Source organism: Ranitomeya imitator, chromosome 3 (genome assembly GCF_032444005.1).
Source record: "Ranitomeya imitator isolate aRanImi1 chromosome 3, aRanImi1.pri, whole genome shotgun sequence".
NCBI lineage: Eukaryota > Metazoa > Chordata > Amphibia > Anura > Dendrobatidae > Ranitomeya > Ranitomeya imitator.
Genome location: NC_091284.1, coordinates 424,311,409 through 424,325,124, shown reverse-complemented (window position 1 = coordinate 424,325,124; position 13,716 = coordinate 424,311,409). Strand labels below are relative to the sequence as shown.

At 41.0% G+C, this 13,716-nt stretch overlaps 1 protein-coding gene across 5 annotated transcripts in view; it reads left to right on the top strand.

Moving 5' to 3' along the window:
* BCAS3 (BCAS3 microtubule associated cell migration factor) overlaps positions 1-13,716 on the top strand; it is a 1,718,074-nt gene that overhangs the window by 53,931 nt on the left and 1,650,427 nt on the right. For all 5 annotated transcript variants that reach the window (XM_069757219.1, XM_069757222.1, XM_069757218.1 and 2 more), the window contains 2 exons: positions 3,105-3,180; positions 4,340-4,446. In XM_069757219.1, coding sequence (XP_069613320.1) covers positions 3,105-3,180; positions 4,340-4,446 — 183 coding nt within the window. The remainder of the gene's footprint in view (positions 1-3,104; positions 3,181-4,339; positions 4,447-13,716) is intronic.

The window sequence follows — 13,716 nt, the reverse complement described above, 5'->3', positions numbered from 1 at the left end:
ACCGGAGCGACTCTATCTTGAAGCGCTGAACCCAAACCCATTTGTTCAGGCGCCTTAAATATAAAATGGGCCACACCGAGCCGTACTTTTTGGGGATGATGAATAGGTTTGAATAATATCCACTGAAGTGCTCTGAAATGGAAACACCTACAATCACACCGCCCTGAAGCAGGGAAGCTATTGCCTGGTTTAAACTAACTCTCGTGCTGGGAGACATGGGAGAGCGAGGGCAAAAGAAGCAGTCCTGAGGTAGAGTGGTGAACTATAATCTGTAAGGCGAAGAGATGACCTCACGTACCCAAAGATCGTTGACTGCATTACCCCAAGCCATGATTCCTGAAAAAGAAGGATGCCTGAGTGGGGGCCACCCGTCAAGTATTGACCTTCCTTTTGCCTCTTGACTCTAACCCCTGATTCAGAAGGGTGTCCTGCAGTTGTTGGTCTAAAGATAGCGCTCCTGGGAGACCTTCGGTCTCACCTTCCAACCTGACTCATTCGGTGCTGGAAACTGACGAAAATGGAAGGATCTGCAAGGTCCCTGCATTTCTCTCACTGAGGAGTGTAAGTATTTTTCCCTGCCTCCTCTGGTCATCGGACTCCATACACCAGTCAGAGCAGTAATACCCTGATGGTGGCCCTGTGTGTATGTATGAACAGTGGGGAAAATAAGGATTTGCAGTGGCAAAAACCATCAAGCACTACAAAGAAACTGGCTCACATAAGGACCGCCCCAGGAAAGGAAGACCAAGAGTCACCTCTGCTTCTGAGGATAAGTTTATCCGAGTCACCAGCCTCAGAAATCGCAGGTTGTAGAGAAGAGAAAGACGTGCACTCTAGCTTTTTATGGTGGTGCTGACTGAACGTGGACGTATTCCACCAAGATATAATCCCAAGCATAAACAGTCGCACTCAGAATTTCTTCAGAATTTTGTCAAATTTATTTATTCAAAATTGAAGGCATACTGAACCAGCATGGCTACCAGAGCATCTTGCAGCGGCATGCTATTCCATCGGTCTGCGTTTAGTTGAGAAGGTGTGTCCAATCTTTTGGGCACTACTGTGTGTATGTATATGTATGTGTGTGTATATATATATATATATATATATATATATATATATATATATATATATATATATATATATATATATATATATATACACAGTGGGGCAAAAAAGTATTTAGTCAGTCAGCAATAGTGCAAGTTCCACCACTTAAAAAGATGAGAGGCGTCTGTAATTTACATCATAGGTAGACCTCAACTATGGGAGACAAACTGAGAAAAAAAAATCCAGAAAATCACATTGTCTGTTTTTTTAACATTTTATTTGCATATTATGGTGGAAAATAAGTATTTGGTCAGAAACAAACAATCAAGATTTCTGGCTCTCACAGACCTGTAACTTCTTTTTTAAGAGTCTCCTCTTTCCTCCACTCATTACCTGTAATAATGGCACCTGTTTAAACTTGTTATCAGTATAAAAAGACACCTGTGCACACCCATGAAACAGTCTGACTCCAAACTCCACTATGGTGAAGACCAAAGAGCTGTCAAAGGACACCAGAAACAAAATTGTAGCCCTGCACCAGGCTGGGAAGACTGAATCTGCAATAGCCAACCAGCTTGGAGTGAAGAAATCAACAGTGGGAGCAATAATTAGAAAATGGAAGACATACAAGACCACTGATAATCTCCCTCGAACTGGGGCTCCACACAAAATCCCACCCCGTGGGGTCAGAATGATCACAAGAACGGTGAGCAAAAATCCCAGAACCACGCGGGGGGACCTAGTGAATGAACTGCAGAGAGCTGAGACCAATGTAACAAGGCCTACCATAAGTAACACACTACGCCACCATGGACTCAGATCCTGCAGTGCCAGACATGTCCGGGCCCGTCTGAAGTTTGCTAGAGAGCATTTGGATGATCCAGAGGAGTTTTGGGAGAATGTCCTATGGTCTGATGAAACCAAACTGGAACTGTTTGGTAGAAACACAACTTGTCGTGTTTGGAGGAAAAAGAATACTGAGTTGCATCCATCAAACACCATACCTACTGTAAAGCATGGTGGTGGAAACATCATGCTTTGGGGCTGTTTCTCTGCAAAGGGGCCAGGACGACTGATCCGGGTACATGAAAGAATGAATGGGGCCATGTATCATGAGATTTTGAGTGCAAACCTCCTTCCATCAGCAAGGGCATTGAAGATGAAACGTGGCTGGGTCTTTCAACATGACAATGATCCAAAGCACACCGCCAGGGCAACGAAGGAGTGGCTTTGTAAGAAGCATTTCAAGGTCCTGGAGTGGCCTAGCCAGTCTCCAGATCTCAACCCTATAGAAAACCTTTGGAGGGAGTTGAAAGTCCGTGTTGCCAAGCGAAAAGCCAAAAACATCACTGCTCTAGAGGAGATCTGCATGGAGGAATGGGCCAACATACCAACAACAGTGTGTGGCAACCTTGTGAAGACTTACAGAAAACGTTTGACCTCTGTCATTGCCAACAAAGGATATATTACAAAGTATTGAGATGAAATTTTGTTTCTGACCAAATACTTATTTTCCACCATAATATGCAAATAAAATGTTAAAAAAACAGACAATGTGATTTTCTGGATTTTTATTTCTCAGTTTGTCTCCCATAGTTGAGGTCTACCTATGATGTAAATTACAGACGCCTCTCATCTTTTTAAGTGGTGGAACTTGCACTATTGCTGACTGACTAAATACTTTTTTGCCCCACTGTATATATATATATATATATATATATATATATATATATATATATATATATATATATATATATATATATATATATATATATCTCTATTATGATATCCTCTTATGTGGAGCAGATTTCTCTTTGAAAGCTGTATATTTTTTTTCTTGGCTGTTCACTCTCTCTTGCTTCAGTTTGGTGCTGCTTTCTAACCCTGGCAGCAGAAAGGTTAGGTGTACCGCTGCTTGCAAGCCTATCGGCAAGGAATCGGGGAATAGCTTGTTCGGGTTTTTGTTTGCAAGGAAAGGTTTTATTGTGAAGAGGTTAAATTACACGGGTATCTATATTAACACTCATGGTTTTGCTTTTTTTCTTTGCTTGTATTAGGCTTACAGTGGATCACCTACAACTGACGAAAAAGAGAAAATAGTTTGGGTCCGGTTTGAAAATTCAGATTTAAATGGTAAGGCTATTATGTTTTGCCAATAATACCATAATTATTTATTACCCACTAGTTTTTGACATACTTCTTAATAACTTTGTTGTGCTAGTATACAGCTTGGAAGTCCAAAGCATAAAATGGCATCAGTAATTACATTTCCTCTTTAGTGAAGCTATAGGCCTCGCCTAGATGGATTTGTTTTACAGAGTGAATTCTAGACAACAAATACAATTTTTTTTCCTTCCTTTATGCAAAATAAGAATCTCTAAAGTAATCGCTACTAGTGATGAGCGGACATGCTCAGATAAGGTGTTATCCGAGAATGCTCATGTTCTTACCGAGCATCTTCTGCGTGCTCGAATGATCTGTTCAGGTCCCCGCGGCTGCATGTCTCACGGTTGTTCAAGAGCGGCCACACATGCAGATTCCCTGTTCTGTTAGGCAATTCCTGCATGTGTTATGGCATGCTTGGATGACGCCTTATCTGAGCACGTTCACTCTTCACTAGTAAGTACCCATATTAATAACTTGGGCTAACTATTGTGTATAGAGGATAATTAATCTGGTTATCAAAATAAGTCTCCATAAAAGTTATTTTATTGAAATATCTTTTAATAATCCCCAAAACAGCACACACAAGAAAAAGCTAAAAACCACACTGCAATTCATGAGTATTCGTCTCTACGAACAAATCGAGATCGATGCTCCCTGGTTGTCCCTATATGTGGTCCTGCCGGACTGCGGAGGGTGGCACATTAAAGATGAGCACAAATGTTTTCTATTTTTGGGGATTTTTAAAGATTCATCATTAAAATAAAATCATCGATTTTATGGGGATTTAATTTTTTTTTTAGCCAGATACTGATCACTTGCCACAGCTGCTAATTAGTTGGCAGGAAGGGAGCACCGTGAGGCCGGGATCACACACAGCGAGATACAGCCGAGTCTCGCAGGTTAAAACCCAGCTCTGGTGCCGGCACTCCGGAGCGGAGCGTGCAGTCACATATCAATACATGGAGCCGTACGCTCCGCTCCGGAGTACTGGTGCCAGAGCTTGGTTTTCTCCTGCGAGACTCGGCCATATCTCACTGTAGTGTGATCCCGGCCTGATTGTGACTTTCTCTGGTCGATTTTTTTTTTTTTTTTTTTTTTGAGACCATTGTCTATTTGTCGATTCCAGATGCGTACCGGAATATGGAGTTTCATGAAATGCACAGTACGGGGAACGATCCCCCTTTGCTTTTGATGATTGGATACACAGATGGCCTGCAGATTTGGAGTATACCGGTAAGTGCAATGTTTTCCAAACACCCTGCAGGAGACTTCTCTGTACAATGAAAAAGTGGTTAAGCTGCTCGGCGCTGTCCACCAGGTTGCTGCCATCATTTCCTCTTCACTTGTGCTAAGTTTCAGAAATCTCTCCATGTGTTCCTTCATTATTTGTTTTTTTTAATGTAAAAGACCCACAACTGCATTCTCTCGCCTTGGGGTGCAATTTTTTCATGTCCAGCCCCAGATGATGCATCATGTTTGGGTTTCTAGTTTTTTGGGGGAGTTATCTTTAGAAAATGAGATTATACATGCTAATTGATCTCTTTGCTGCCTAATTAGAATTCTAGTCTTGCACATTGGAGAAATGTTTGCAGGTCTTGATGACTTTAGCTGAAGTGTTAATTCCTTCCCTGGATGGCTATTTTTTTCACTTTTGTATTATATTTTTTTTTACCTCCATTTTCCAAGAGCCATAATTTTTTTAATTTATTATTATTATTATTAATATTTTTATTATTATTATTATTATTTTATTTTTCCCTGGACATCGCTATATGAGGGTTTGTTATTTTCAGGACGAGTTGTACTTCTGCTTGACACCATTCATTTTATTATATAACATATTAGAAATAGGGGAAAAAAATAGTCCAATTGCAGCAAAATTGTGAAAAAAGTGCAAATCCACAATTGTTTTTAGGGCTGTTTTTTATTTGTAGCAAAACCTCATTAGGTAGATGCTAATCGCCCACATATTGGGGGAAAAATTCCTTCACCACTTTTCTCAACTTCCTGGACCGTCCATAAAAATAGGGCACTTATTGCCCTGTCCGTAAAAAAAAAAAAAAAAAAAAAATGTGGTGCATCTGTGTTGTGTTTTTTTTTTTTTAGCTAAATAAAGATATACAGATACTTTAAACTGTATTAATGATCTATTATAATTTTCCAATGTATCCATAAAAAATATTGTCATCAGTATAATAATTTACCTCCGTATTTAGAAGTCAAAACCCGAAGTGGGTGATAAATACACAAGTGGTGACGTGTTTCTATTATACTTTTCCTCTGATTGTTCTTTACCTGGATTTGGCTTACAAATACTGAGGTAAAAAAAAAACCTCGCCACATATTCAGTGTGTGCACTTGGCCTAAGGATTTGTTCAGATGAACAAATATGCAATTGTCAGACTTGACAATTGAATGCATTAAGTAATTTTAAAAGCTACTTACCTTTTTCATGTTGATTCATTATATGGTGTACTTTTAAAATGTTACGGGCGTACACTTGAAAAGAATGAGGTTTTTTTTTGTCTTTGAATTTTCTTTTATACCTGCAGTACAAAGAACGAACACTAGGTGTCACCAAAACATTACACAAATGTCTTGCAGCTTGCTGTACTGTCCTACAAAATGGACTCTCTTGTTTTAAAGCCGAAGAAAAATGGATTTCCTGTTAAATGTGCAGAACGATTTACAAAAAAAAGTTTATATAATTGAAACTATAAAATATCAGCCGAATTGTCTATATTTTTAATTTTATATTTTCAATTTTATCTTTCCTTTAGTATTTAGAATTTTATCTCTAATATTTTACACTGTGAGCAAAAAAATGAAATGTAAATGCAGGAAAAAAAAGATTACAAAGTGACTAGAGCATTGAGGGTTTTTTTTCTCTGTCTTAGTACTGCAGCTCATATGCATGTTTCTATTTTTCATTTTCTTGGGGCCTGAGCAGGTGGGGACACCGGCGCGCTGTGGGGGTCAGGTGCCGGAGTCGCCGCTAGCTAAGGCCCCCGACACTTGCTATATTCACGTGGCCCTGTCACAGCGCTGCGTGCCGCTTCTTCCGGGTCCTCTGGCTGTGACTGTTCAGTCAGAGGGCAGCGCGCATTAAGCGCGTCATCGCGCCCTCTGAACTGTGAACGTCACAGGCAGAGGACCCGAAAGACAGAGCGGCGGGCAGCGCTGGATCAGGGCCAGGTGAATATAGCTTATACTCGCCCTCCTGGCATGTCCCTGCTTCTCGTTGGAGATCGCGGTGTGCGTTCAGTGCTTACGCATACCGCAATCTCCTGGGAGCGTCACTCTGTGGGGTCCAGACTGCGCCGGCGCTTGCGCAGTCTATAAAGGCTTCGGACAGAGTGACGCTCCCAGCGTTATATTATAGATTATATACCGTATATACTTGAGTATAAGCTGAGAATTTCAGCCCATTTTTTTAGGCTAAAATTGCCCCTCTCGGCTTATACTCGAGTCATACCCAGGGGTCGGCAGGGGAGGGGGAGCTACAGCTGTCTAAGCATACTCTCCTGCTCCTAGTGCGGTCCCTGCTTCCCCGGTGCCAGCAGCTTCTTCCTGTAGTGAGCGGTCACATGGTACCGCTCATTACAGTAATGAATATGGACCCGACTTCACTCCCATAGGGATGGAGCCGCATATTCATTACTGTAATGAGCGGTACCATGTGACCGCTCACTACAGGAAGAAGCTGCCGGGGAAGCAGGGACCGCACCAGGAGCAGGTGAGTATAAGCAGTGCGCGATATTCACCTGCTCCCCGTTCCACCGTCGCCGGCCGCCACTGCGTCTTCTGCATCCTCTCCACTGACGCTCAGGTCAGGGCGTGGTGACGCGATTAGTGCGCGCCACCCTCTGCCTGAGCAGTCAGTCAGTGCAGTGGACGGGGAACGTAGCGGCGGCCAGCGGCGGTGGAACGCGGAGCAGGTGAATATAGCAAGTGCCGGGGACCTGAGCGACAAGAGGTGAGTATGTGATTTTTTTTTTTTTTTTTTCTTATCACAGCATATGGTGCAAATGTCTGTATGGAGCATCATATGGGGCCATAATCACCATTTATGGAGCATTACATGGGGCAAATGACTGTATGGAGCATCTTATGGGGCCATAATCAGCATTTGTGCAGCATTGTATGGGGCAAATGTGTATATGGAGCATCTTATGGGGTCCTAATCCACATTTGTGCAACATTATATGGGGCAAATGTCTGTATTGAGCATCTTATGGGGCCATAATCCGCATTTGTGCAGCATTATATGGGAAAAATGTCTGTATGGAGCATGTTATAGGGCCATAATCCACATTTGTGGAGCATTATATGGGCAAATGTCTGTATGGAGCATCTTATGGGGCCATAATCAGCATTTGTGCAGCATTATATGGGGTGTATTTTGTATGGAGCATCTTATGGGGCTCCTGATTCAATATGGATATTCAAAAACACTTAACCTACTGATGTCTCAATTAATTTTACTTTTATTGGTATCTATTTTTATTTTTGACATTTAGCTGCTGCATTTTCCACCCTAGGCTTATACTCGAGTCATTAACTTTTCCCAGGTCTTTGTGGCAAAATTAGGGGTCTCGGCTTATACTTGGGTCAGATTATACTCAGGTATATACTGTGTGTGTGTGTGTGTGTGTGTGTGTGTGTGTGTATATGTATGTATATATATATATATATATATATATATATATACCCTTTTCATTTTTGCACTCTTTGTTTCATTGCAGCCATTTGGTAAATTCAAAAAAGTTTTTTTTCTTCTCATTATTGTATACTCTGCACCCCATCTTGACTGAAAAACAAAAAATGTAGAAATTTTTGCAAATTTATTAAAAGAAAACCTGAAATATCACATGGTCATAAGTATTCAGTCCCTTTGCTCAGTATTGAGTAGAAGCACCATTTTGAGCTAGTACAGCCATGAGTCTTCGTGGGAATGATGCAGCAAGTTTTTCACACCTGGATTTGAGGATCCTCTGCCATTCTTCCTTGCAGATCCTCTCTAGTTACATCAGGTTGGATGGTGAACATTGGTGGGCAGCCATTTTCAGCTCTCCAGAGATGCTCAATTGGGTTTAGGTCAGGGATCCTGGCTGGGCCAGTCAAAAATCATCACACAGTTGTTCTGAAGCCCCTCCTTTGTTATTATAGCTGTGTGCTTAGGGTCACTGTCTTGTTGGAAGGTGAATCTTCGGCCAAGTCTGAGGTCCAGAGCACTCTGGAAGAGGTTTTCATCCAGAATATCTCTGTACTTGGCCGCATTCATGTTTCCTTCAATGACAACCAGTCATCCTGTCCCTGCAGCTGAAAAACACCCCCATAGCATGATGCTGCCACCACCATGTTTCACTGTTTTACTACTTAGAATTATCACCAAAAAGTTCTGTCTTCGTCTCATCAGAGCAGAGAATCTTATTTCTCATAGTCTGTGAGTCCTTCATGTGGTTTTTTTTTTATTTTGGCAAACTCTATGCGGGCTTTCATATGTCTGGCACTGAGGAGAGGCTTCAGTCGGGCCACTCTGCCATAAAGGTCCGACTGGTGGAGGGCTGCAGTGATAGTTGACTTTGTGGAACTTTCTCCAATCTCCCTACTGCATCTCTGGAGCTCAGCCATAGTGATCTTGGGGTTCTTCTTTACCGCTCTCACCAAGGCTCTTCTCCCACGATTGCTCAGTTTGGCTGGCCAGCCAGGTCAAGGAAGACTTCTGGTTGTCCTAACCTTCTTCCATTTAACAGTTATGGAGGCCACTGTGCTCTTAGGAACCTTGAGTACTGCAGAAATTATGTTGTAACCTTGGCCAGATCGGTGCCTTGCCACAATTCTGTCTCTGAGCTCCTTGGCCAGTTCCTTTGACCTCATGATTCTCATTTGGTCTGACATGCACTGTGAGCTGTGCGGTCTTATATAGACAGGACTTGATTTGGAAAGGCATACACCTATCATAGAATCATAGAATGGTAGAGTTGGAAGGGACCTCTTGTATCATCTGGTCTTATCCAAGACCCTGCTCAAAGCAGGATTCGCTAAATCATCTCAGACAGATGTCTGTCCAGCCTCTGTTTGAAGACTTCCATTGAATTAGAACTCGCCACCTCTCGTGGCAGCCTGTCCCACTCATTGATCACCCTAACTGTCAGAAAGTTTTTTTCTAATATCTAATCTGTCTCTCCTCCCATTCAGTTTCATCCCATTGCTTCTAGTCTTTACTTGTGCAAATGAGAATAAAGATGATCCTTCTACAATGTGACAGCCCTTGAGATATTTGTAGACAGCTATTAAGTCTCCTCTCAGTCTTCTTTTTTGCAAGCTAGACATTCCCAAATCCTGTAACTGTTCCTCATAGGACATGGTTTGCAGACCGGTCACCATTTTGGTAGCTCTTCTCTGAACTTGCTCCAGTTTGTTGATGTCTTTTTTAAAATGTGGTGCCCAAAGCTGGACACAGTATTCCAAATGAGGTCTGACCAAAGAGAAGTAAAGGGCAATAATGACTTCATGTGATCTAGACTATATGCTTCTGTTAATACATCCCAGAATTGTATTTGCCTTTTTTGCTGCTGTATCTCACTGTTGGCTCACCAGTTGACTCCATCAGTGTAATTAAACACAGCTGATTCCAATGAAGGCGTAGAACAATCTCAAGGAGGATCACAAGAAAACGGACAGCATGTGACTTAAATATGAGTGTCTGAGCAAAGGGTCTGAATTTTTATGACCATGTGATATTTAAGTTTTTCTTTTTTTTATTAAATTTGCAAAAATGTCTACATTTCCATCTTTTTTTTCAGTCAAGATGGGGTGCAGAGTGTTCATTAATGAGGAAAAAATTAACTTTTTTGAATTTACCAAATGGCTGCAATGAAACCAGTGAAAAATGCTTCATGTTTGCTAGACAAGCACTTTTCCAATATGACTTATCCAAAACACTCATCTAAGGACACTTTTTTCATATTTGAAGAACAGGATGAAAGTGATTGAGTGGCCAAGTATGTATCGTGATCTGAAACCATATGAACACCTATGGGGAGCTCTGAAGAGACAAGTTTAGCATCACTCTCTATCCAGCATTCAGGTTATACAGGAAGGTTGTTGTTGAAGAATAGAAAAAGATAGACGTTACAATATGTCACCAACTTGTTCATTCCATGAAGACTTGGTGTTGATCATACAAAGTACTAGATATAGTAGTTTTTGATGTGGTGTGTATTAATTTTTGCATCAACTAACTTGAGTAAAGCTGTAGATTTTATAAAGCGAGGTTATATTATTAAGCTTACTTTCATGTTATGGGTTAAAGAATGTTTTGTCAAAATTTGGGGAAATTGTTGTGTTCATTGAGATATTAATTAAAATCTTACTCATTTATGCTGAGCAGTGTATATGCTGTAATGTCTTTGATGTATATACTTTTTTTTTTTTTTTTCCCCTTAAATTATACTTTACATGGAAAGGGAGCAAGGGTAATTTTGGTGGGTTAGTATTATCTGTTTTATCGTTTATATTTTCTTTCCTTTTGTTTTATATTTTACTAGCAGGCAGGTAGTTACTAACTACCCGCCTGTTGTGACCAGCGCGGGTCTCTGACGCAGAGCGGTCACAGACCATTGCTGCCAGCGATTCAGCTGCTTCCGCTGATATTATGTCAGTATAGCAGCAGCTTCTCTTCCATTCTGCTCTGTTGACTGGGTGTGACACTATGCTGATTGACAGCCTCCCTAGCTGTCAATCATGCATGACGTCGGCAGTCACACTCCGTCAACAGAGCAGCCCAAAAGAAGAAGATCTGCTCTGTTGACATGGAGCAGCTCAATCGACAGCAGGAGTGTGTGATTACTCAAAGCTGGCACTGGTTACAGCAGTCAAGTAGTTAGCAGCATAGTAAAACAAACCTCTTTGATCATTTTATGAAAAAAACATCCGATATAAGATCTTTGATTCACAGAGGCCTAATGGAATGTCACACAAACCGTTATGAGACAAGGAGGGAGTGGCCGATCTCATTACTGACCAATTTGCCACTCTATAAAAACTAATAACACAAGACGGTGGCAATATATAAACAAATATTTATTATATAATTTGAACAGGATGGACAATTCAGTTATACACAAGTGGTAGAAACACTTGATGTTGGCTTTGTTTCAATTCACATATTTGGCCAAACAATGTAGTTTTGTCTGGACAAAATAAACCCTTCCGGATGTATCCATAAGTTATTTAGGCAGAGGTATGGCAAAAGTATAACCTTATGGTTTGGTGCTCTTCTTTTAAAAACAAATATATGTTTTATTCAGACTTAAGAAAATACACTTGGAAGTAAAAAAATATACATGTAGTTCGTCTTTAGATAAAATTATCTTTGTCAACCAGATTCTTACTGCATGTGACAAATCTCTCGTAGGACAAAATGCAACTTGATCTGGACACAGGACAGTTTTCTTTGTTGGCACATTATCAATGCTGTATGAAGAGGAGCTGGATGACTGGCTCATTTCAGGAGTTAGGCCAGGCTTTCTTTTTGTCACTGTTGAGACCCATTAGAGGAGGATAGCTTATCTATTAAAACGAGTTTTTCAGCCAGCTCCCTTCATACAGCTCTGATGTTGTGCCAGCAGGAGAAATACTTCACTGTCCCGAACATAAGCTGGAAGAGGAATTGCTGGAATTTATTACTGCTGCTTAAAGAGGTTCACCACTACTTTTTAAATGATTGACCTATCCTTTGGATAGGTCATCAATGCCTGATCGTCCTACAACTAGCACCCCCATTGATCATCTGTTACAGGTGGCGCTGGCCGGAAGTGTTCACTTGTGGAGCTGACCATCTTCTAATGGTGGTCACCGCAGGGTACTACACATCCGTCTCCTATTGAGTTGAATAGGAGGTAGATGTGTAGCACTCTGCCTCAGACACTACCAGAAGATTGCCAGCTCTGTATGTGAGCATTTCCGGCCAACACCAATCACCTTAATTGGCAGTGGTGTTGGACCCCTGTCGATCAGACATTGATGACCTATCCTAAGGATAGGTCATCAATCAAAAAGTAGTGGACAACCTCTTTAATGCAAAATCAGTTTTTTGTATTTTTTGCAAAAAGCAGTCATCCCCTTTTTAATTGGACTGTGGATGGCATTATGTGCAATACTATAGTAATGTAAAATAAGTCGGTCACTAATTGTGAATATGCTGCGTTTTCTTCTTCTCCACAAGAAGTCTATTTTCCCTACATGAGTCATCCCCTTCTTCAACTCCTGACCCGGCTGTCCCCGGCCACTTTTGCAGTGATGACTCATGCAGCTAAAAGATACTTTCTGTTTCTGATGTCATAGAACTAATGGAAAGGGTAAAAATTAATGGGCTTGAAGGAAAAATGAGCAATTATCAGTACACAGTGCCATAAAGCAATATATTAAGAGAGTAAAATGTTTTTATAATAGTGCTTCTTTAACTGCTCACCTACTGTATTCTCACCCATCCCTTGTAGATTGTGAGCCTTCGCGGGCAGGGTCCTCTCTCCTCCTGTACCAGTTGTGACTTGTATTGTTCAAGATTATTGTATCTGTTTTTTATTATGTATACCCCTCCCCACATGTAAAGCGCCATGAAATAAATGGTGCTATAATAATAATAATAATAACTGCTCTAAATAAATTAGTGGCCTAGAGAGAGGTGTCTGGTATCTCCTGGGTTAACTCCTTTCACTTCAAATGTAGCTACTGTACATACTGGGCCAGACTCTTGACTGATCTCTTTGCAACAACCTGTACACTTTGTAAGATAAATGTTCTCATTGCAGGAAAATCACAGAAGATAGAAAGAGCTAATCAATTGCAAGCTTGCTTACTTGCATGCTGTCTAATTAAACCAGTTTGCTAACATGAGCATACACTGCTAATGAAACATAGTTAAAACCATTTTTGCCAATATGGAGTAGGGTCTTATCTATCCTTGATATTTCCAAACTTTCCATCACTTCATTGCCACAAGGCAAAAGTCTTGACTCCGTAAAGGGAACTTGCCAATCAATTTATGCTGCCCAAACTAGTCTGATCTCTCCCATCCAACTTTTCCCTGCACCTCTCAGGGATTGATGGTCTCTGTATGTGTGTACATAGGGAGAGAGCTGTCAATGAACTAAAGTGGTGCTGGCTGGGATGCTGACAGGCTTTTCTCATCTCTACTTATGGAACTTGAAACTCTTTTTTCTCTGACATACTGAGCATTTCAGAAAAAAATATACCTAGCTCCATTCATGCAGCCAGGCTCTGATTCATGCTGCGAATGTTATGGGCAGCGTGAATCTAGTGACAGGTTCCCTTTAAGAACTGGAACCTCAATTTTTACAAAGTCAGTACATCATAGCATCAAATTTATCATTTAAAATGAAACGAGTTCTGACACATAGAATATCTGTTTGGGGTCTCGGCTATTGTTAGACGTTCAGCAATTCTGGACTCATTTATCTTGGAGGCCCTGGTGTT